Here is a 24,627-nt window from a genome sequence, read left to right as displayed (position 1 = left end):
CATCCTCAAGAAGGCAATCTATGAGCAGAGCAATGTCTGACCACATTTGCCTGTTGCAGCGGTCAAGGATCGCTAGAGAATTGGCTGCTCTAACAGCAGTCACTGCCATTGTAGAAAACGGTTCCCTATGTTATCGAAATGCCTATCCTGCCTGGCAAGTGGCGCGGAGATGGGCATAGAAGGATTTATGATGGAATATGGCTTTGGGTGTCGTATTAAGCTAGCTGGTTAGCTCTTTATCCAATCTGTGTAGAAGCATAGACTGTTGCTGTATATTTCATTATTTTTATGCCTTCATCCTAGATAAGATAGGGAAGGCCATAATCTATTTTCTCATAGGCTCCTTAAAGTTATACACAAAACTATCCGATTGCTTTACTGGCATTGGAAGGTCAAACATTTTTGCTGCTCTTTTCAAGAGAGTATGAAATCCCCTATATTGTCAGGTGGAGAATATACAGCTGATGAGCCATCATCAGCAGGTAGACCTGCAGTGCTTGATTCTGGTGTCCTTTTACATGTATGCATTGCCAGAAGATTACAGAGTGAGCTTGGGGTAGGAGGTTGTACTCTAGGAGATTTGGGGGATTTTAGTGGTTGTAGTGACGATATAACCTTTGAGGGCTTCGGAAATCTCTTGTAATAATCTTGCAATATGTTTATAGATAATGAACCAAGGCTTTTGGTACATGGACCATGTCGTCTCAGGGCTTATAATGGCTATATGGTTTATAGTGTTCCATGAATGGAATAGGTTTATCAACAAATTTCACCTCTGAAGAGTAATCCTCCTCATCAAAATATGCCTCTCTTTCTTCCTGATATTTAACATTGATTTGGGAAGGATTATGGGCTATACCAAAGAGTTTCCACCTCAAAAACAAGGAATTATTAAAATCATGTGAATCTATAAAAGAATCAATAATGGAGAACAGGTGTCACAACCCTCCAACTCCTGGCCTCTGGGGATGGATACATACGTGTTCCATGTTTACAGCAAACCTTTGGGTACAGTTTAGACAAAATATGAACATGTCCATAACAGAAAAGGCAATGAAAGGCCTCAGAGTCAACACTTCTCATTGTACAGATTCACTGACAGAGTTAAAGCCAGTTGGTGAAAAGAACTGTCTCCACAAAGTTCTTGGCCTCAGGTTCTGCCTTTTAAAATTGCTATCAAATTCTGGATGAAAAACTGCTTTCCTCAGGAGCACTTCTTAAACACCTTCGACCCCAAAAGAAAAATAATTTAAACCAAGCCATATACGGGTAGCAAAGCAGGCTTTTAATGTACATCACGAGTCACAGGACTACAACCAGGTCGTCAACTAGTGAGGAAAAATGTCTACGATTACATTTGGAGCAACCCACTAAACAGCTGAATTACACATAAAATGAAAGTCTATGGTATATTCACACTGCATAACAAGAGGATACCAGTATGTGTATAGTCACAACTGTTCCCTAATTTCAACTTTTAACTGAACCTTCCTCCCCAGCACTCACTAATGGTCACCCCAAAAAGTCATTCCATTTGTTTCTGTGTTCTTGAGGTGGATAGCAGGAAGACATTAAGTGAGGTTGGTATGCTTGGTAACACAAGTTTTTGTTTAACCTGTGTGGAATGCTTGGAAGGTGGCTCATTCTGTATTTCCAACAAAATTATCCTGTTCATGATATCCCTTGCTGGAATGATCACTAAACATCCTACAGAGTTTGGATGAATTTATTGCAGCATGCTTAAGGCAGACAGGTCTGCATCATTCCAATATTTTACTTTATGTTTTTTTAGGAAGTGGAGGAGCATTAGTAAAGAAAGGTTACTTACTTGTAATCCTTGTTCTTCAACATGGGTTTTCCAACTGAATTCTTATAATAAATAGAATGTCTCTGCTTATGGCAAGAATCTATTGAGTCTCTAAGAGCAGCACAACCCGAAAGGCAATTCATGTAGACAAATAGTTCCAACAGAAAACCTTAAATAGTACACTACAAATGCAACAACTAGTGAAGATACAATGTACATGTTGATGTCACTGCCCTTGTCTCCTGGCAAACAACACTAACACTCACCAGCCCGTATTACACTGTATGCTGGAAACTCACCAAAAATAGCACATATGTTTCATATAACTCGGTGATCAAAGAACTCTCAATACCATGCACAACATGTTCACAGGGTCTCGATCACAAAAGTGCACGGAGGATAGCAAGGCCTACCTTGTTAGCATCGGGGTGCTTGAGAGTATATGGACCATTTGGAAGTTGGTAACAAAGACATCAAAACTTACGACAAGCTGAGCAGAGCTTGGACAAGCAAAGAGCCTGCTCCAAACGTGCCTACTTGTTGCAAAATTCTTTTGGCATGTGTTATTTTTCTTATGCTCGCAATACATTTTTAAAGAAATTGCTGGTTTTGGTGCCAGAATCAAAAACTGTCCAGTGCTTCAGATAAAGAAAGCATTAAGTGAGTGTACCACCCCCTCAAAAGCACTTTATTTCCTACAGTGGCCCACTGAGTGTACCCAGGATCCATAAAACCCACTTTACTTACACATGTCAAATAGTATTTAAATTGGTTGACCTTCAGCCTGGGACCAAAGAAGAGTGCACAGTATTAGGGATAGTCTACAGGATAGGCTAAATGAAACTCACCGTATGAAAGTTTTGAAGGCTGCAGACTGGGGGTTAATGCAGAGCGGCACTCTTTTCCCCTGTTGATGGTCCACAATGAAATGATGAACTAACTCTGCAAGAAGAGAAAACAACTCAAACTCAAAACATAATTGCAGGAACCAGATGAACATACTGAAGTAAACGGGAGGCAAAGGGACAAGGAAGCCACATAGAACCATATTGGCAAGATTTGTTCATCTTAGCTCTATACTTATGAACCCTTTTATTGAATTCCATTTGACTCTATAACGCCAATAGCAATGAGGTGGTAAAAAGTAGGAATGGTACAATACTGAGTGTAGATAGTTAGGATGGAAAGATTGTTTGAGAGAAAGGCGGACTATAAAGTGGAAGTGTGTGAATAAGAAGAGATGGGACATGAAAAACCAATGTAAAGAGTAGGGTTGAGAAAAAAATGAAAGGAAAAAAGGAACAGCAAGCTGAAGGTCCGTGCATACCATATTCCATCCCAATTTTTTCTTTTACCTATTGATATGATTTAGAACCTTAATCTGATCGTACGATTGAGGGGCATTAGAACCGCAACTTCCATAAAAATCTGGCCTGGTGAACAAAAACCCAGTCTACAAGTTAGGGCCACTAATCATTTGGTATGCTTAGAAATGATGAGAACCTAAGAGGGATAGATGGGGAAATGATTTAAGCAAGGGGACAGAAAAAGTCGGGATGAGAAAGCAGTAAAGGAAATATGCAAATACACACGAGAGGAAGAGAAAGAAAAGTTATTTGCCTCCAACCCCTGCTCTGCCTCAAGAGCATCTCCACTGATGAGATTATATATATATATATATATATATAAAGTTGTTTTTATTTGAAGAAGCTTTTCCAAGTCATGAGATCGAGTGACTCCTCTCTGTGACAGTGCGCATGGGCATTGAGTCCTTTGTTAGGTTGTTTTCTCGCAGGAGGGTGAAGCAAGAAGTGAAGAAATGTATATGTACACACACACCTATATATATATCGTGGCACGTGTAGCTGCAGATTCACATGCTATCCATAGGTCCTGCCATCTAGTGTTGGGCTCGGAGTGTTATAAGTTGTTTTTCTTCGAATAAGTGTTTTCGAGTCACGGGATCGAGTGACTCCTCCTCTTCGGCTCCACTGCGCATGGGCATCGACTTCATCTTAGATTGTTTTCCCGCAGAGGGTAATGTAGGAGTGATAAAGTATATAGAAAAGAGATATCTATGCTAATGGAATAGAAATATATATATACATATGTACAAATACTTGTTTTAACTTAAACGACTACAGGCTCCTGGGGAGGTGGGAGGGAGCATGTGAATCTGCAGCGGAACATGCCATGAACAGATGTACACTGGGTAAGTGACATTTTCCGTTCAATGGCATTTGTAGCTGCAGATACACATGCTATGCAGAGACGACAAAGCAGTTTTCCTCCCATAAGCGGTGGTCAGCCTGTAGGAGTTGAAGTTGTTTGAAATAGTGTTCTTAGTACAGCCTGTCCTACTGTTGCTTGTTGTGTTGCTAACGCATCTACACAGTAATGCTTGGTAAATGTATGGGGTGTTGACCAAGTGGCTGCTTTCTATCATTGGTATATTTCCTAAAAAGGCAATTTTTGCTCCTTTTTTCTGGTGGAATGTGCTTTGTAGTTACTAATAGCTGCCTTTTGGCTTTTAAGTAACATGTTTGGATGCATTTTACTATCCATCTAGCTAGTCCTTGTTTTGAGATTGGATTCCGGGTATGTGGCTTTTGGAACGCCACAAATAACTGTTTAGTTTTTCTAAATGATTTAGTTCTATCAATGTAATACATTATAGCTAGTTCAATGTCTAATGTATGCAGCGCTCTTTCTGCTACTGAGTCTGGCTGTGGGAAGAAGACTGGAAGTTCCATTGTTTGTTTGATATGAAATGGTGAAATCACCTTAGATAGGAATTTTGGGTTTGTCTGAAGTACTACTTTATGTTTGTGTACTTGCATGAAGGGTTGCTCAATAGTGAAAGCTTGTATTTCAGTAACTCTCCTTAATGAAGGGATTGCAACGAGGAATGCTACTTTCCATGTTAGGTATTGAATCTGACATGAATGCATAGGTTCAAATGGTGGGCCCATGAGTCGTGTGAGTACAATATTTAGATTCCATGAAGGCACTGGGGGTGTTCTTGGTGGTATGATACTTTTTAGTCCTTCCATGAAGGCTTTGATAACAGGGACTCTAAATAGAGAGGTGTGTTGTATATTTTGCAAATACGCTGAAATAGCAGTGAGATGTATTTTGATGGATGAAAAAGCTAAATTTGCCTTTTGCAGATGATGCAAGTAACCTACCATGTCTTGTAGTGATGCTGAAAGAGGGGCAATGTGTTGAGATTGACAGTAAAGGAAAATGTCACTTACCCAGTGTACATCTGTTCGTGGCATTAGTCGCTGCAGATTCACATGCTGTGCATAGTCCGCCGTCTGGTGTTGGGTCGGAGTGTTACAAGTTGTTTTTCTTCGAAGAAGTCTTTTCGAGTCACGAGACCGAGGGACTCCTCCTACTTTGGTTCCATTGCGCATGGGCGTCGACTCCATGTTAGGTTGTTTTCCCCGCAGAGGGTGAGGTAGGAGTTGTGTATGTTAGTAATAGTGCCCATGCAATGGAATGACTAAGTATGTACAAAATGAAGGTTAAAGTAATATATTTACAAATGTACAAATGTTGAAGATTACTTCCAAACGGCTACAGGCTCCCGGGGAGGCGGGTGGGCGCATGTGAATCTGCAGCGACTAATGCCACGAACAGATGTACACTGGGTAAGTGACATTTTCCGTTCGGTGGCATGTGTAGCTGCAGATACACATGCTGTGCATAGACTAGTAGGCAGTTATCTCCCCAAAAGCGGTGGTTCAGCCTGTAGGAGTGGAAGTAGTTTGAAATAAAGTTCTTAGTACAGCTTGACCTACTGTGGCTTGTTGTGCAGATAACATGTCTACACAGTAGTGCTTAGTAAATGTGTGAGGCGTAGACCATGTTGCTGCCTTACATATTTCGTTCATTGGAATATTTCCTAGAAAGGCCATGGTAGCACCTTTCTTTCTGGTTGAGTGTGCCTTTGGTGTAATAGGCAGCTGTCTCTTTGCTTTAAGATAGCAGGTTTGGATGCACCTAACTATCCATCTAGCTATACCTTGTTTTGATATTGGATTTCCTGTATGAGGTTTTTGAAATGCAATAAATAGTTGTTTTGTTTTCCTAATTAGTTTTGTTCTGTCAATGTAGTACATTAGTGCTCTTTTGATGTCTAATGTATGTAGTGCTCTTTCAGCTATTGAGTCTGGCTGTGGAAAGAACACTGGCAATTCTACTGTTTGATTTAAGTGGAACGGTGAGATGACCTTTGGTAAGAATTTTGGGTTGGTTCTTAGAACTACCTTATTTTTGTGTGTAGGAAGTTGGCTCTGTATGTGCTATTTCAAAGTAAGGAATAGCATGCACAGAGTCCAAGGGTTCCCCTTAGAGGTAAAATAGTGGTAAAAATAGATAATACTAATGCTCTATTTTGTGGTAGTGTGGTCGAGCAGAAGGCTTATCCAAGGAGTAGTGTTAAGCATTTGTTGTACATACACATAGACAATAAATGAGGTACACACACTCAGAGACAAATCCAGCCAATAGGTTTTGTTATAGAAAAATATATTTTCTTAGTTTATTTTAAGAACCACAGGTTCAAATTTAACATGTAATATCTTGTTTGAAAGGTATTGCAGGTAAGTACATTAGGAACTTTGAATCATTTCAATTGCATGTATACTTTTCAAGTTATTGACAAATAGCTACTTTAAAAGTGGACACTTAGTGCAATTTTCACAGTTCCTGGGGGAGGTAAGTTTTTGTTAGTTTTACCAGGTAAGTAAGACACTTACAGGGTTCAGTTCTTGGTCCAAGGTAGCCCACCGTTGGGGGTTCAGAGCAACCCCAAAGTCACCACACCAGCAGCTCAGGGCCGGTCAGGTGCAGAGTTCAAAGTGGTGCCCAAAACGCATAGGCTAGAATGGAGAGAAGGGGGTGCCCCGGTTCCGGTCTGCTTGCAGGTAAGTACCCGCGTCTTCGGAGGGCAGACCAGGGGGGTTTTGTAGGGCACCGGGGGGGACACAAGCCCACACAGAAATTTCACCCTCAGCGGCGCGGGGGCGGCCGGGTGCAGTGTTAGAACAAGCGTCGGGTTCGCAATGTAAGTCAATGAGAGATCAAGGGATCTCTTCAGCGCTGCAGGCAGGCAAGGGGGGGCTTCCTCGGGGAAACCTCCACTTGGGCAAGGGAGAGGGACTCCTGGGGGTCACTTATCCCGTGAAAGTCCGGTCCTTCAGGTCCTGGGGGCTGCGGGTGCAGGGTCTTTTCCAGGCGTCGGGACTTAGGTTTCAGAGAGTCGCGGTCAGGGGAAGCCTCGGGATTCCCTCTGCAGGCGGCGCTGTGGGGGCTCAGGGGGGACAGGTTTTGGTACTCACAGTCGGAGAGTAGTCCGGGGGTCCTCCCTGAGGTGTTGGTTCTCCACCAGCCGAGTCGGGGTCGCCGGGTGCAGTGTTGCAAGTCTCACGCTTCTTGCGGGGAGTTGCAGGGTCTTTAAAGCTGCTCCTTGAAACAAAGTTGCAGTCTTTTTGGAGCAGGTCCGCTGTCCTCGGGAGTTTCTTGTCTTTTTCGAAGCAGGGCAGTCCTCAGAGGATTCAGAGGTCGCTGGTCCCTTTGGAAGGCGTCGCTGGAGCAGAGTTCTTTGGAAGGCAGGAGACAGGCCGGTGAGTTTCTGGAGCCAAGGCAGTTGTGGTCTTCTGGTCTTCCTCTGCAGGGGTTTTTCAGCTAGGCAGTCCTTCTTCTTGTTGTTGCAGGAATCTAATTTTCTAGGGTTCAGGGTAGCCCTTAAATACTAAATTTAAGGGCGTGTTTAGGTCTGGGGGGTTAGTAGCCAATGGCTACTAGCCCTGAGGGTGGGTACACCCTCTTTGTGCCTCCTCCCAAGGGGAGGGGGTCACAATCCTAACCCTATTGGGGGAATCCTCCATCTGCAAGATGGAGGATTTCTAAAAGTTAGAGTCACTTCAGCTCAGGACACCTTAGGGGCTGTCCTGACTGGCCAGTGACTCCTCCTTGTTGCTTTCTTTGTTCCCTCCAGCCTTGCCGCCAAAAGTGGGGGCCGTGGCCGGAGGGGGCGGGCAACTCCACTAAGCTGGAGTGCCCTGCTGGGCTGTGACAAAGGGGTGAGCCTTTGAGGCTCACCGCCAGGTGTCACAGCTCCTGCCTGGGGGAGGTGTTAGCATCTCCACCCAGTGCAGGCTTTGTTACTGGCCTCAGAGTGACAAAGGCACTCTCCCCATGGGGCCAGCAACATGTCTCTAGTGTGGCAGGCTGCTGGAACTAGTCAGCCTACACAGACAGTCGGTTAAGTTTCAGGGGGCACCTCTAAGGTGCCCTCTGGGGTGTATTTTGCAATTAAATGTACACTGGCATCAGTGTGCATTTATTGTGCTGAGAAGTTTGATACCAAACTTCCCAGTTTTCAGTGTAGCCTTTATGGTGCTGTGGAGTTCGTGTTTGACAAACTCCCAGACCATATACTCTTATGGCTACCCTGCACTTACAATGTCTAAGGTTTTGTTTAGACACTGTAGGGGTACCATGCTCATGCACTGGTACCCTCACCTATGGTATAGTGCACCCTGCCTTAGGGCTGTAAGGCCTGCTAGAGGGGTGACTGACCTATACTTGCATAGGCAGTGAGAGGCTGGCATGGCACCCTGAGGGGAGTGCCATGTCGACTTACTCATTTTGTTCTCACTAGCACACACAAGCGGGCAAGCAGTGTGTCTGTGCTGAGTGAGAGGTCTCCAGGGTGGCATAAGACATGCTGCAGCCCTTAGAGACCTTCCTTGGCATCAGGGCCCTTGGTACTAGAAGTACCAGTTACAAGGGACTTATCTGGATGCCAGGGTCTGCCAATTGTGGATACAATGGTACATTTTAGGTGAAAGAACACTGGTGCTGGGGCCTGGTTAGCAGGGTCCCAGCACACTTCTCAGTCAAGTCAGCATCAGTATCAGGCAAAAAGTGGGGGGTAACTGCAACAGGGAGCCATTTCTTTACATTGTGTATTTGAATAAATGGTTCTTGTATAGTAAATGCCTGAATTTCACTTACTCTTCTTAGAGATGTAATGGCAATGAGAAATGCAACTTTCCACGTTAAGTATTGCATTTCACAAGAATGCATGGGTTCGAAAGGTGGACCCATGAGCCTTGTCAAGACAATGTTGAGGTTCCATGAAGGAACAGGTGGTGTCCTTGGTGGTATTATTCTCTTTAGGCCCTCCATAAACGCTTTAATGACCGGTATTCTAAATAGGGAAGTTGAATGAGTAATCTGCAGGTAAGCAGATATTGCTGCAAGATGTATTTTTATGGAATTGAAAGCTAGATTTGATTTTTGTAGATGTAGTAAATATCCTACTACATCTTTTGGAGATGCATGCAATGGTTGGACTTGATTATTATGGCAGAAACAAACAAATCTTTTCCATTTACTTGCATAGCAGTGTCTAGTGGATGGCCTTCTAGCTTGTTTTATGACCTCCATACATTCTTGCGTGAGGTTCAAGTGTCCAAATTCTAGGATTTCAGGAGCCAAATTTCTAGATTCAGCGATGCTGGGTTTGGAGGCCTGATCTGTTGTTTGTGTTGTGTTAACAGATCTGGCCTGTTGGGTAGTTTGACATGAGGTACTACTGACAGGTCTAGTAGTGTGGTATACCAAGGTTGTCTTGCCCATGTTGGTGCTATTAGTATGAGTTTGAGTTTGTTTTGACTCAATCTGTTTACTAGATATGGAAGGAGAGGGGGAAAAGCGTACGCAAATATCCCTGACCAATTCATCCATAGAGCATTGCCTTGAGATTGACGGTGTGGGTACCTGGATGCGAAGTTTTGGCATTTTGCATTTTCTTTTGTTGCAAATAGATCTATTTGAGGTGTTCCCCAAATTTGGAAGTAAGTGTTCAGGATTTGGGGGTGAATTTCCCATTCGTGGACCTGTTGGTGATCCCGAGAGAGATTGTCTGCTAGCTGGTTCTGGATCCCTGGAATAAACTGTGCTATTAGGCGAATGTGGTTGTGAATTGCCCAATGCCATATTTTTTGTGTGAGGAGACACAACTGTGTCGAGTGTGTTCCCCCCTGTTTGTTTAAATAATACATTGTCGTCATGTTGTCTGTTTTGATAAGAATGTATTTGTGGGTTATCATTGGTTGGAATGCTTTCAACGCTAGAAATACTGCTAACAATTCTAGGTGATTTATATGAAACTTTCTTTGATGTACGTCCCATTGGCCTTGGATGCTGTGTTGATTGAGGTGTGCTCCCCACCCTGTCATGGAAGCATCTGTTGTTATCACGTATTGTGGCACTGGGTCTTGGAAAGGCCGCCCTTTGTTTAAATTTGTACTGTTCCACCATAGAAGCGAGATGTATGTTTGGCGGTCTATCAACACCAGATCTAGAAGGTGACCCTGTGCATGTGACCATTGTGATGCTAGGCACTGTTGTAAGGGCCGCATGTGCAATCTTGCGTTTGGGACAATGGCTATGCATGAGGACATCATGCCTAGGAGTTTTAAGACCATCTTTGCGTGTATCTTTTGTGTTGGATACATAGCTTGTATCACCTTGTGAAAATTTTGAACCCTTTGTGGACTTGGAGTGGCTATCCCTTTTGTTGTGTTGATTGTCGCTCCTAAGTATTGCTGTGTTTGACACGGCAAAAGGTGTGACTTTGCATAGTTGATGGAGAAACCCAGTTTGAAAAGGGTTTGTATAACATAATCTGTGTGGTGTAAACACTTTGTTAGCGAGTTGGTTTTGATTAACCAATCGTCTAGGTACAGGAACACGTGTATTTGCTGCCTCCTGATATGTGCAGCTACTACTGCTAGACATTTTGTAAAGACTCTTGGTGCTGTCGTTATTCCGAACGGCAACACTTTGAATTGATAATGTATTCCTTCGAATACGAACCTTAGGTATTTCCTGTGCGAGGGATGTATCGGTATATGGAAATACGCGTCTTTTAGATCTAACGTTGTCATGTAGTCTTGCTGTTTCAGTAGTGGTATTACGTCTTGTAACGTGACCATGTGAAAGTGGTCTGATTTGATGTAGGTGTTTAGTGTTCTGAGATCCAATATTGGTCTCAGACTTTTGTCCTTTTTCGGTATTAGAAAGTACAGTGAGTAAACTCCTGTGTTCTTTTGTGTTTTTGGTACTAATTCTATTGCGTCTTTTTGCAGTAATGCTTGAACTTCTAGTCCTAGAAGGTCTATATGCTGTTTGGACATCTTGTGTTTTTTCGGTGGGACGTTTGGAGGGAGTTGGAGAAATTCTATGCAATAACCATGTTGGATAATTGCTAAGACCCAAGTGTCTGTTGTTATCTCCTCCCAAGATTTGTAGAACTGGCTTAGTCTTCCCCCCACTGGTGTTGTGTGAAGGGGTTGAGTGACTTGTGAGTCACTGCTTGTTTTGAGGGGTTTTGGGCCCTTGAAATTTTCCCCGGTTTCTTGGGAATTGGCCCCCTCTGTATTGGCCCCGAAAGCCTCCCCTTTGATACCGTCCCTGGTAGGTAGACGGTGTTGTTTGTGAGGTGCTGGCTTGTGTGGCTTGACCTCGAAACCCTCCTCTGAAAGTAGTTTTGCGAAATGTGCCAAATGTGCCTCTGCCCTGCGGGGAATAGAGTGCGCCCATGGCTTTAGCTGTGTCAGTGTCTTTCTTTAATTTTTCAATTGCAGTGTCCACTTCTGGTCCAAACAATTGTTGTTCATTGAACGGCATATTGAGCACTGCCTGTTGTATCTCAGGTTTGAAGCCGGATGTGCGCAGCCATGCGTGCCTCCTTATCGTTACAGCAGTATTTATAGTTCTTGCAGCTGTATCTGCTGCATCCATAGAAGAACGGATTTGGTTGTTGGATATGTTTTGTCCCTCTTCAACCACTTGTTTTGCCCGTTTTTGGAATTCTTTGGGGAGGTGCTCGATGAGATGCTGCATCTCGTCCCAATGGGCTCTGTCATATGGCGCTGGGAGTGCCTGCGAGTTGGCGATGCGCCACTGATTTGCAGCTTGTACTGCAACCCTTTTCCCGGCTGCATCAAACTTTCGGCTCTCCTTGTCTGGAGGTGGTGCGTCACCTGATGTGTGCGAGTTGGCTCTTTTACGAGCTGCTCCTACGACAACTGAATCTGGTGTCAGTTGTGATGTAATAAAAGCAGGGTCTGTGGGTGGTGCCTTGTATTTCTTCTCCACCCTTGGGGTTATTGCTCTGCTTTTAACTGGCTCCTTAAAGATTTGTTTAGCGTGCCTTAGCATTCCAGGGAGCATAGGAAGGCTTTGATAATTGCTATGGGTGGAGGACAGGGTGTTAAAAAGGAAGTCATCCTCGATAGGCTCTGAATGTAGCGATACGTTATGAAACTCTGCTGCCCTAGCTACCACCTGAGCATACGCTGTACTGTCCTCAGGTGGTGAGGGCTTAGTGGGGTACGACTCAGGGCTATTGTCCGATACTGGGGCGTCATAGAGATCCCATGCGTCCTGGTCATCTTGGCTCATGGTGGTATGAGCTGGTGATTGTGACGGAGTCTGTGCCGGTGATATAGGAGTTGCCGGTGGTGGAGAGGGTGGTGGAGTTACCTTCTTCACCACTTTTGCTTGTGGTGTTTTTTCTTGTTGTTGGAAATCTAGTTTCCTTTTTCTTCTGATTGGGGGAAGGGTGCTGATCTTCCCTGTACCACTTTGTATAAAGATCCGCTTTTGCGTGTGATCTACAGCTGTTGTTTGTAATTCCTCCTCAAACCTGTGTTTTTGAAGTTGGGAGGACAGTGATTGTTCCTCTGAGTAGGAACTGGCTTTCGGTTCGGTTGCTGGGCGTTTTGGCACCGAAACCGTGTCTTTTGTTGTTTTCGGCTCCGAAGAGATTTTCCTCTTTTTCGGTGTCGTACCTTCTTGGCGTCGACCATCTTCGGTGCCGCTATCCCTGTGCCGAGCAACTTCGGTGCCGCTGTCTCGATGTCGACCCTTTTCTGCTGCAGTATCTCGGTCCCGAGATTGCTGCGTGCCTGTGTCTCGACCTGAGTCGGACGATCTCGGCACCAGCTCGCCCTTTTTCGGTGCCGATGGGCGGTCACCTACTTTATGGGTTGAGCCATGGCCTGTCGGCAGTGGCGTCCCCTGGGCTGTGTCTGTTTTTCTGTGTGATGCTTGTTTCGACGTCTTACTCACGGTTTCTTCGACGTCGAATTCTTCGGAATCGGATTCGTGGATGGAGAATGTTTCTTCTTCTCCCTCTTCCTCGAGCCATTGTTGTCCTGTCGGCGTGGACGCCATCTGCAACCTTCTGGCTCTTCGGTCTCGGAGCGTTTTTTTCGACCGAAACGCTCAACAGGCCTCACACGTTTCTTCTTTGTGCTCGGGTGACAGGCACAAGTTACAGACCAAATGTTGGTCTGTATAGGGATATTTACTGTGGCATTTAGGACAGAATCGGAACGGGGTCCGTTCCATCAGTCTCGATGTTGCACGCGGTCGGGCCGACCAGGCCCCGACGGGGGATCGAAATTACCCCGAAGGGCTACCGGAGCTCTTCAAGATTCGGTGTCGATTCCAATCTAACCCGATACCGAACGAAACAATACCGACAAATTTTCCGTTGAATCTGACTAACTTTCCGACCCGAAACACGGAGCGAAAAGGAACACGTCCGAACCGGATGGCGGAAAAAAAACAATCTAACGTGGAGTTGACGCCCATGCGCAATGGAACCAAAGTAGGAGGAGTCCCTCGGTCTCGTGACTCGAAAAGACTTCTTCGAAGAAAAACAACTTGTAACACTCCGACCCAACACCAGACGGCGGACTATGCACAGCATGTGTATCTGCAGCTACACATGCCACCGAACACACAAACCTTTTCCATCTGTTTGCATAACACTGCCTGGTAGCGGGTTTTCTAGCTTGTTTAATTACTTCCATGCATTCTGTTGGAAGGTGTAGATATCCAAACTCTAAGACTTCAGGAGCTAAATCGCTATACTGAGTATTACTGGATCTGGATGCCTGATCAGTTGTCTGTTTTGTGTTAACAGATCTAGTCTGTTGGGCAGTTTGATGTGTGGTACTACTGACAGGTCTAACAATGTTGTGTACCATGGTAGACGTGCCCACGTTGGTGCTATGAGTTTGAGTCTGTTTTGACGCAGTTTGTTGACTAGAATGGAATGAGCGGGAGAGGGGGGGAAAGCGTAAGCAAATATCCCTGACTAGTTGATCCATAGAGCATTGCCCTTGGATAGAGGGTGTGGGAACCTGGATGCGAAGTTTTGGCTGGTGACGAATAGTTCTATGTCTGGTGTTCCCCAGTGATGAAAGTATGTTTGAAGTACTTGGGGATGAATTTCCCACTCCTTTGTTTGTTGATGATCTCGGCTGAGAACATCTGCTAATTAGTTGTGTATCCCTGGAATGTATTGTGCTACAGGGTGAATGTTGTTGTGTATTGCCCAATGCCAAATCTTTTGTGCTAGAAGGGACAGTTGTGATGAGTGGGTCCCTCCTTGTTTGTTTAGGTAATACATTGTAGTCATGTTGTTTGTCTTGATCAGAATGTGCTTGTGAACGAGAAGAGGTTGAAAGGCTTTGAGTGCTAGGAATACGGCTAGCAATTCTAGGTGATTTATGTGAAGTTGTTTGTGTTTGTTGTCCCATTGTCCTTGAATTTTGTTATTGTTGAGGTGTACTCCCCATCCAATCATTGATGCATCTGTTGTAAGTGTGGTTTGAGGCACAGGGTCTTGAAATGGCCGCCCTTTGTTTAAATTTGTGGAATTCCACCACTTAAGCGATATGTGTGTTTGGCGGTCTATCAACACTAGATCTTGATGTTGACCATGTGCTTGTGACCATTGTTTTGCAAGGCACTGTTGTAAGGGCCGCATGTTTAGTCTTGCATTCGGGACAATGGCGATGCATGATGCCATCATGCCCAACAGTTTCATGACAAATTTGACTCTGTACTGCTGGTTTGACTGAATTTGTGCCAATACATTGTGGAATGATTGTATCCTTTGTGGACTTGGGCGTGCAAGTGCTGTTTGCGTACTTAGTGTGGCTCCTAAATACTGTTGAATTTGCGGTGGTTGCAAGTGGGATTTTTGGTAGTTTATTGAGAACCCTAGAGTGTGTAGGGTTTGTATTACATAATGTGTATGGTTTTGACAATGTGTCTGGCTGTTGGATTTTATCAGCCAGTCGTCGAGATATGGAAAGACATGGATGTGTTGCCTTCTTAGGTAGGCTGCCACTACGGCAAGGCATTTTGTAAATACTCTGGGAGCTGTTGTTATCCCGAAGGGTAAAACTTTGAACTGATAATGTTTTTCTTGTATTACAAACCTGAAATATTTTCTGTGCGCTGGATGGATGGGTATGTGAAAATACACATCCTTGAGGTCTAATGTTGACATAAAATCTTGTTGTTTTAATAGTGGGACTACATCCTGTAGTGTTACCATGTGAAAGTGTTCTGATAGGATGTAGAGATTGACAGTTCTGAGATCTAGTATTGGTCTCAAGGTTCCACCTTTTTTGGGAATAAGGAAGTACAGGGAGTAAACCCCTGTTCCTATTTGATGTTGTGGTACAAGCTCTATGGCTTGTTTGAGTAATAGTGACTGTACTTCTGTTTGCAACATGGAGATGTGTGGGAAGGAGAGTTTGTGTGGTTTTGGAGGTATATCTGGAGGAATTTGTGCGAATTCTATGCAGTAACTGTTGTGGATAATACCCAATTGTCTGTTGTAATGGGTAAACAATTTTTGTGGAACGTTTGCAGTCTTCCACCCACAGGAGAAGTGTGATGAGGGAAGATGTGGAGCAAGTCACTGTTTTGTATGTGAGTTGTGAGAAACTAGGGCTGATTGCAGAGGCCCCATAACTTTTTGCCCCCATTTTCCACTTTATGCTGGTGTTTTCCTGACTCTGATGGTGCCCTGGGTACTGCTAACCAGTCCCAGGGCCTGTGCTCTGTGTAAAATGGATATGCAAATTAGGCTAATTATAATTGGCTAAGTTAACCTACCTATAAGTCCCTAGTATATGGTAGGGCATGTAGGTTTAGGGACCACAGCATAGGTGGTGCACACCTAGGTGCATTGCTGAGGTGCCCAGTGTCATTTTAAAAGCAAGCCTGCCTTGCTGGCTGCTTTTAAATTAAAGTTATATGCAAATTCGACTTTGGAATTAAAGGTACTTCCAAAGTCTTAAACTACCTTATTTTTACATATAAGTCACCCCTAAGGTGTGCCCTATGTGCCCCTAGGGCTGGGTGCCATGTAACTATAAGCAGGGACTTTATAAAAATAGATTTATAAGCCCTGGTGAGGTAAAAACAGCCAAATTCGTTTTTCCCTCATTGAAGTAAATGGCCTTCATAGGCTAGAATGGGTAGACTTTATTTTAAATTTTAAAGTCTCCTTAAATGTTGCATACCAAGACTTTGGTATCAAATTAATTGTTGTAATAAATCCTACAACTTCCAGTTGTTGGATTTAATATAACTTGTCCAGGTAAAAAGTTTAGACTTTACCTAAAAAGTTGCCAATTTCAGCTCTGCATTGTTTTTGCTGCTGTGCTCTGATTGGCCAGCCTGCAGCAGCTTCTGCCAGGCTACCTTGATGAGGTGTGAAGTGGCCTGACTTCACACAAAGGAATGTGCTTGGGGGAGAGAATCTCCCCTCAGCAGATGGTGAGGCAGGAAGGGGGAGGGCTGCCAAACTGGTCTTCAAAGGCAGAGAAGGACATTTGCAGCACCCAGCAACACCCCCACATCCTGCAACCCCAGACAGCTAGGTGCCCCCTTGATTAGATTAGGAGAGGGCAGGAGAGGGGTGTGTTTATGATTTTTAGCCACACCAGTGGGTGGGCTCAGCCAGATGTAACCTCCAAAAATCAGATTCATCCATGTTGGATTTTTAGAGACTGTTGCCTTCTGGGATGGATTTTTGCCACACTTCCCAGGAAGTGGTCATCACAGGGGGACGACCCTGTCCCTGATTGGAGAACCAGGGCCCCCCTGCTTTTCACCCAGGAGCAAGGATAAAACTGGCAGACCTGCACCCACACCTCAGATCCCCTCCAGAATTCAACAAGAAAGGAACTAAAGAAGAAGAAGGACTGCCCTGCTGGACCCCTGGCCTGCACCTGGAACCTGCACTCAGAAGGACTGCACCAGCTGCACACTTGGGCTTCACCACAAGAAGGACTTTGCCTGGCTTCAACTGGTTCAAGGAGGGACTCCCTGTTTGCTACAGGTGAAAAATTGCTAACCAGAGTCCCCTGCACCAACTCCTGAAGAAAGCGACCAGCTGACCACTGTCCAGTGGCCAAAAAGGAGTTTGCGCCAGGTGCATTCTGGGAGTTGAAGTCCGCACCCCCCAAGGACCATCACAGAACTTCTGGACCCTTGGGGTGAGCTGTGGACCCCAAAAGAACCTTAAAAGAACATCTGGGTGAAGCCCCAGAAGTTTGGAAAAGATTTGAGAATTTTTGGAAAAAAGCTCCAGAGAGGGACCGACCCGCCGCGGAAATTCTAGCCGGCTTGCCTCAACAGCAACCCGGCCTGACTTCGTGGTTCGTCCCGGTGAAGAAAAACTTCAAAATAAAGACTAAGTCAGAAGGTAACTTTTTAACCGAGGCCTCCCGCGACCTGTAGCCGAGCAGGGCTCCATCGCGGTCGGCCTGAAAGTTTGACTTTGCCCCGGTCGAGGTGCAACCAGATGACCCGATTGGCGCTTTTTGTTTCTAAGCGCTAGAAAAGTAATAATTCTTTAAAAATTCATATCTCCGGTTCCCCTGAACCGATTTTAATCGTTTTTGTGTCATTTTAAAGATAAAAATATAAACTATTTTTATAAATTGGTTTTGGACTTTTAAACTGTTTTCTGTGTTTTATTTAATTACTGTTTTGTGATATTTGAATGCTTTACACTTTGTCTCCTAAGTTAAGCCTTGACGCTCGTTGCCAAGCTACCAAGGGTTGAGCTGGGATTAATTTACTGAGACCTAACTGTACCTATGTGGAGGTTAGTGGCTTGTTGCTAGGTGTAGGTACCTACCTGCCCTACCAATAACCCATTTTCCAACATAATTGGAAGCAGCGACGGGATCCTGTACTTGTGTTCAATATCACGTTACAGTTTTAGGTAAAACAAATTAAAAGTCCTTTAAATTGTCCTAGTGCAAAAATTGTTTTTAATTTTTAATTTGGATTAATTTCAATTATTGAATTTTTGTAATTTTTCTAAATTCTTGTTTCCAATTTTTGCAAAAAGTTTTTGTTGACACAAAACTAGGGAACCATGGAGCTTGATCTGGCTAGCCTACCCACACTGACAGTAGTCCAGCTTAGGGGGTTGTGTATTGAAAGAGGGTTGCCTGCAACCACTGATCTCAGGAAGCAAATCCTGATCACATCCCTGACAGCATGGGCTGAGGCCCAAGAGGTAGAGTCAGAAGAAGCTCCAGAGGAGGGAGAAAGAAGGGAGGATGCAAGCTCTAACCACTCAGGGGAGGGAAGGCATCTGAGCCTAAGTGAGGATGAGGAAGAACGGTCCTCAGTAAACACAGTCACTAGGGGCAGATCCAAAGCTAGTGGTGGGAAGGGGGTCCTTTCAGGAGGAGAGAATCCATCCATCAGAGAAAGAGAGCTGGAAGCCCAGCTAGCATACATAGCTTTGGAAGCAGAGAAGCTGGCCCTAGAAAAGAAAAAGTGGGCATACAAAGAGAAAAGAGATGGAAGCAGCGATAAAGAAGCTGAGGTGTCCATGGGTGGGGGAGTTTGCCCCAGATTACCCAAAGGGGTGGTTCCTGCTTATGTAGCGGGGGATGACATAGATAAGTGGCTGGGGGCCTTTGAGAGGGCCCTCCAGATGAGGAGAGTCAAGCCTCAGTACTGGGGTTCACTTCTTTGGGAGTTAGTTCCCAACTCTGGGAGGGATAGGCTCCTAACCATGAGTGGGGAGGATGCAGACTCATACCCCAGTATGAAGAGTTGCTTGACTAAAAAGTTTGGTCTGACCCCAGAGCAGTATAGGCTCAAGTTCAGGGACACCCAGAAGGTCAGTACCCAGTCTTGGGTTGACTTTGTGGACATTTCACTAAAGGCACTAGAGGGCTGGATTATTGGCAACAAAGTAAATACTTATGAGGGGTTATACAATTTGATCATGAGAGAGCACATCTTGACCAATTGTATCCAAGAAAGGTTACGCCAGCATCTAGTGGACTCTAAGCAGACCAACCCTAGAGAGCTAGGGGAGGCAGCTGATGAGTGGTTGAGAACCAGGGTGGTTGTCAAGTCCCAGGGGGGAGACTCCAAGAAGGGGGGGACAGGTCCCCAAAAACCTAAGGAGGGAGGTGGTAAGCCCACCACAGAGACTCCCTCTGTACCCCAGAACCCTAAGAAGGAGGAGAGAAAAATCCCACTCTGACCAGCAGAGACAGTTAGACCCAGGGTTAAAAAAGCTCTTGGACAGTAGGGCTTGCTTTGACTGTCAGCAGACAGGTCACTTCAGAGGAGATGCAGCCTGTCCAAAGAAGGTGGTTAGCACTGGGCTGTCCAGTGTAGCCATAGAGGAGGATTCCTCAGATGATGAAGTCCTCCTAGCATTGTGCTGGGAGACAGGACCAGATGGTAAGCTGGTGATCCCTGAGGGTGGGAGTAGGCACTTCCACCACATTCAAGTGAATGGGATCCCTACCACTGGCCTGAGAGACACCTGTGCCAGTCACACTATAGTGAGTGACCGGTTAGTGACCCCAGACATGTATGTCCCAGGAAAGACAAAGAAAGTCAGGATAGCCACAGGGGAGGTCACCTCCAAACCTGTAGCCATAGTGCCCCTAGAGAGGGAGGGTATCCTTGACTGGATTAGGGTGGTAGTCAGTGCTGACCTTCCCCTAGATTGTATCCTGGGCAATGACCTCCCAGAGGTGAGTCTGGTCACAGATGGGGTGGTCGCCCAGGGCGCCCCCCCAAACCAAAGTCCTGGGGAGTCAGTCCCTTCAGTTAGGAGACAGGGGTCCCCAAGAAAAGGAAAGAAGAAAAGGAAGGGTAGGCCACTCTTAAAGAGAGTTCCAGGGAGCCAAGGGCCTTCTGCCCCAGTAAGGGGGGGGCCCAGAGTTGGCACTGGTGAGGCCTCACCTGACCCCAAGGAAGTCCTGAGTAGTCAGGCAGCTGTCCAGATGCAAGGTGTTGCCCCTGCACTGACAGAAGGGAGAGTGGAAGGAGGGTGTCTGCCACAGGAGGTGGTAGCCCCCAACTCTAGACAGCAAGAGGGGTGCCAGGACCCCAAAGTTGCCCTTAAAGCAGCTCAGCCACCTGTCAGTGGAGAGCTTAGGGTGTGGTTCTGGGTACTGACAGCTGTCAGTAGCCTCTGCTGGGTGCTAGCCTTCCTGGCAGCACTGTACTTGGCCTGGGAGGCAGACCCCAGGGCCAATAGCAAAGTAGGCCCCCTGACCCTATTGGTCATGGTGGGGTTGCTCAAGTGTTGGGTGACCTCTTTGGGTAAGCTAGGTGTTGCCCTAGCAAAGTTAGGAGTAGGGGAGGTGGGCACCTCACTACCCAAGTTGGCAGAGAGAGAGGAGGAAGACCCCCCTAGAGGGAAGTTTCAGTTTGAGTTGGGTCCTTTTACTGTTGGGATGGCTTCACTACCCAGAGGGAGTGACCCTGACAGGAGGATATAAGGCAGAGTAGGCCCTGCAAAGGGACAGCCAGTTTTCTTCACTGTCTTCCTCGCCTAACAAGCCAGGAAGACTCTCCCAGGGTTGGTCTGAGTCTCCTGGGCGTGTGGGCGGGGGGGGGGGGTTGTGTGAGAAACTAGGGCTGATTGCAGAGGCCCCATAACTTTTTGCCCCCATTTTCCACTTTATGCTGGTGTTTTCCTGACTCTGATGGTGCCCTGGGTACTGCTAACCAGTCCCAGGGCCTGTGCTCTGTGTAAAATGGATATGCAAATTAGGCTAATTATAATTGGCTAAGTTAAACTACCTATAAGTCCCTAGTATATGGTAGGGCATGTAGGTTTAGGGACCACAGCATAGGTGGTGCACACCTAGGTGCATTGCTGAGGTGCCCAGTGTCATTTTAAAAGCAAGCCTGCCTTGCTGGCTGCTTTTAAATTAAAGTTATATGCAAATTCGACTTTGGAATTAAAGGTACTTCCAAAGTCTTAAACTACCTTATTTTTACATATAAGTCACCCCTAAGGTGTGCCCTATGTGCCCCTAGGGCTGGGTGCCATGTAACTATAAGCAGGGACTTTATAAAAATAGATTTATAAGCCCTGGTGAGGTAAAAACAGCCAAATTCGTTTTTCCCTCATTGAAGTAAATGGCCTTCATAGGCTAGAATGGGCAGACTATTTTAAATTTTAAAGTCTCCTTAAATGTTGCATACCAAGAATTTGGTATCAAATTAATTGTTGTAATAAATCCTACAACTTCCAGTTGTTGGATTTAATATAACTTGTCCAGGTAAAAAGTTTAGACTTTACCTAAAAAGTTGCCAATTTCAGCTCTGCATTGTTTTTGCTGCTGTGCTCTGATTGGCCAGCCTGCAGCAGCTTCTGCCAGGCTACCTTGATGAGGTGTGAAGTGGCCTGACTTCACACAAAGGAATGTGCTTGGGGGAGAGAATCTCCCCTCAGCAGATGGTGAGGCAGGAAGGGGGAGGGCTGCCAAACTGGTCTTCAAAGGCAGAGAAGGACATTTGCAGCACCCAGCAACACCCCCACATCCTGCAACCCCAGACAGCTAGGTGCCCCCTTGATTAGATTAGGAGAGGGCAGGAGAGGGGTGTGTTTATGATTTTTAGCCACACCAGTGGGTGGGCTCAGCCAGATGTAACCTCCAAAAATCAGATTCATCCATGTTGGATTTTTAGAAACTGTTGCCTTCTGGGATGGATTTTTGCCACACTTCCCAGGAAGTGGTCATCACAGGGGGACGACCCTGTCCCTGATTGGAGAACCAGGGCCCCCCTGCTTTTCACCCAGGAGCAAGGATAAAACTGGCAGACCTGCACCCACACCTCAGATCCCCTCCAGAATTCAACAAGAAAGGAACTAAAGAAGAAGAAGGACTGCGCTGCTGGACCCCTGGCCTGCACCTGGAACCTGCACTCAGAAGGACTGCACCAGCTGCACACTTGGGCTTCACCACAAGAAGGACTTTGCCTGGCTTCAACTGGTTAAAGGAGGGACTCCCTGTTTGCTACAGGTGAAAAATTGCTAACCAGAGTCCCCTGCACCAACTCTTGAAGAAAGCGACCAGCTGACCACTGTCCAGTGGCCAAAAAGGAGTTTGCGCCAGGTGCATTCTGGGAGTTGAAGTCCGCACCCCCCAAGGACCATCACAGAACTTCTGGACCCTTGGGGTGAGCTGTGGACCCCAAAAGAACCTTAAAAGAACATCTGGGTGAAGCCCCAGAAGTTTGGAAAAGATTTGAGAATTTTTGGAAAAACGCTCCAGAGAGGGACCGACCCGCCGCGGAAATTCTAGCCGGCTTGCCTCAACAGCGACCCGGCCTCACTTCGTGGTTCGTCCCGGTGAAGAAAAACTTCAAAATAAAGACTAAGTCAGAAGGTAACTTTTTAACCGAGGCCTCCCGCGACCTGTAGCTGAGCAGGGCTCCATCGCGGTCGGCCTGAAAGTTTGACTTTGCCCCGGTCGAGGTGCAACCAGATGACCCGATTGGCGCTTTTTGTTTCTAAGCGCTAGAAAAGTAATAATTCTTTAAAAATTCATATCTCCGGTTCCCCTGAACCGATTTTAATCGTTTTTGTGTCATTTTAAAGATAAAAATATAAACTATTTTTATAAATTGGTTTTGGACTTTTAAACTGTTTTCTGTGTTTTATTTAATTACTGTTTTGTGATATTTGAATGCTTTACACTTTGTCTCCTAAGTTAAGCCTTGACGCTCGTTGCCAAGCTACCAAGGGTTGAGCTGGGATTAATTTACTGAGACCTAACTGTACCTATGTGGAGGTTAGTGGCTTGTTGCTAGGTGTAGGTACCTACCTGCCCTACTGTAAAGAAATGGCTCCCTGTTGCAGTTACCCCCCACTTTTTGCCTGATACTGATGCTGACTTGACTGAGAAGTGTGCTGGGACCCTGCTAACCAGGCCCCAGCACCAGTGTTCTTTCACCTAAAATGTACCATTGTTTCCACAATTGGCACAACCCTGGCACCTAGGTAAGTCTCTTGTAACTGGTACCCCTGATACCAAGGGCCCTGATGCCAGGGAAGGTCTCTAAGGGCTGCAGCATGTCTTATGCCACCCTAGGGACCCCTCACTCAGCACAGACACACTGCTTGCCAGCTTGTGTGTGCTGATGGGGAGAAAATGACAGTCGACATGGCACTCCCCTCAGGGTGCCATGCCAACCTCCCACTGCCTGTGGCATAGGTAAGTCACCCCTCTAGTAGGCCTTACAGCCCTAAAGCAGGGTGCACTATACCACAGGTGAGGGCATATGTGCATGAGCACTATGCCCCTACAGTGTCTAAGCAAAACCTTAGACATTGTAAGTGCAGGGTAGCCATAAGAGTATATGGGCTGGGAGTCTGTCAAAAACGAACTCCACAGCTCCATAATGGCTACACTGAATACTGGGAAGTTTAGTATCAAACTTCTCAGAATAATAAACCCACACTGATGCCAGTGTTGGATTTATTAAAAAATGTACACAGAGGGCATCTTAGAGATACCCCCTGTATTTTACCCAATTGTTCAGTGCAGGACTGACTGGTCTATGCCAGCCTGCTGCTGAGAGACGAGTGTCTGACCTCATGCGGTGAGAGCCTTTGTGCTCTCTGAGGACAGAAACAAAGCCTGCTCTGGGTGGAGGTGCTTCACACCTCCCCCCTGCAGGAACTGTAACACCTAGCAGTGAGCTTCAAAGGCTCAAGCTTCGTGTTACAATGCCCCAGGGCACTCCAGCTAGTGGAGATGCCCGCCCCCTGGACCCAGCCCCCACTTTTGGCGGCAAGTCCAGGAGAGATAATGAGAAAAACAAGGAGGAGTCACTGGCCAGTCAGGACAGCCTCTAAGGTGTCCTGAGCTGAGGTGACTCTGACTTTTAGAAATCCTCCATCTTGTAGAAGGAGGATTCCCCCAATAGGGATAGGAATGTGACCCCCTCCCCTTGGGAGGAGGCACAAAGAGGGTGTACCCACCCTCAGGGCTAGTAGCCATTGGCTACTAACCCCCCAGACCTAAACACGCCCTTAAATTTAGTATTTAAGGGCTTCCCTGAACCTAAAGATTTAGATTCCTGCAACAACAAGAAGAAGGACTGCCTAGCTGAAAACCCCTGCAGAGGAAGACCAGAAGACAACAACTGCCTTGGCTCCAGAAACTCACCGGCCTGTCTCCTGCCTTCCAAAGAACTCTGCTCCAGCGACGCCTTCCAAAGGGACCAGCGACCTCTGAACCCTCTGAGGACTGCCCTGCTTCGACGACGACAAGAAACTCCCGAGGACAGCGGACCTGCTCCAAAAAGACTGCAACTTTATCCAAAGGAGCAGCTTTAAAGACCCCTGCAATCTCCCCGCAAGAAGCGTGAGACTTGCAACACTGCACCCGGCGACCCCGACTCGGCTGGTGGAGAACCAACACCTCAGGGAGGACCCCCGGACTACTCTACGACTGTGAGTACCAAAACCTGTCCCCCCTGAGCCCCCACAGCGCCACCTGCAGAGGGAATCCCGAGGCTTCCCCTGACTGCGACTCTCTGAAACCTAAGTCCCGACGCCTGGAAAAGACCCTGCACCCGCAGCCCCCAGGACCTGAAGGACCGGACTTTCACTGCAGAAGTGACCCCCA

The 24,627-nt window shown here is 46.1% G+C and overlaps 1 protein-coding gene across 1 annotated transcript in view; it reads right to left on the bottom strand.

Moving 5' to 3' along the window:
* LOC138304238 (serine/threonine-protein kinase NLK2-like) overlaps positions 1-24,627 on the bottom strand; it is a 543,367-nt gene that overhangs the window by 38,051 nt on the left and 480,689 nt on the right. The window contains exon 10 of the mRNA XM_069244130.1: positions 2,656-2,749. Within this exon, the coding sequence (XP_069100231.1) occupies positions 2,656-2,749 (94 nt within the window). The remainder of the gene's footprint in view (positions 1-2,655; positions 2,750-24,627) is intronic.

This window comes from Pleurodeles waltl, chromosome 7 (assembly GCF_031143425.1).
Source record: "Pleurodeles waltl isolate 20211129_DDA chromosome 7, aPleWal1.hap1.20221129, whole genome shotgun sequence".
Classification (NCBI taxonomy): domain Eukaryota; kingdom Metazoa; phylum Chordata; class Amphibia; order Caudata; family Salamandridae; genus Pleurodeles; species Pleurodeles waltl.
Note: the sequence above shows the minus strand (reverse complement) of the source record. Positions and strands in the feature narration are given on the sequence as shown.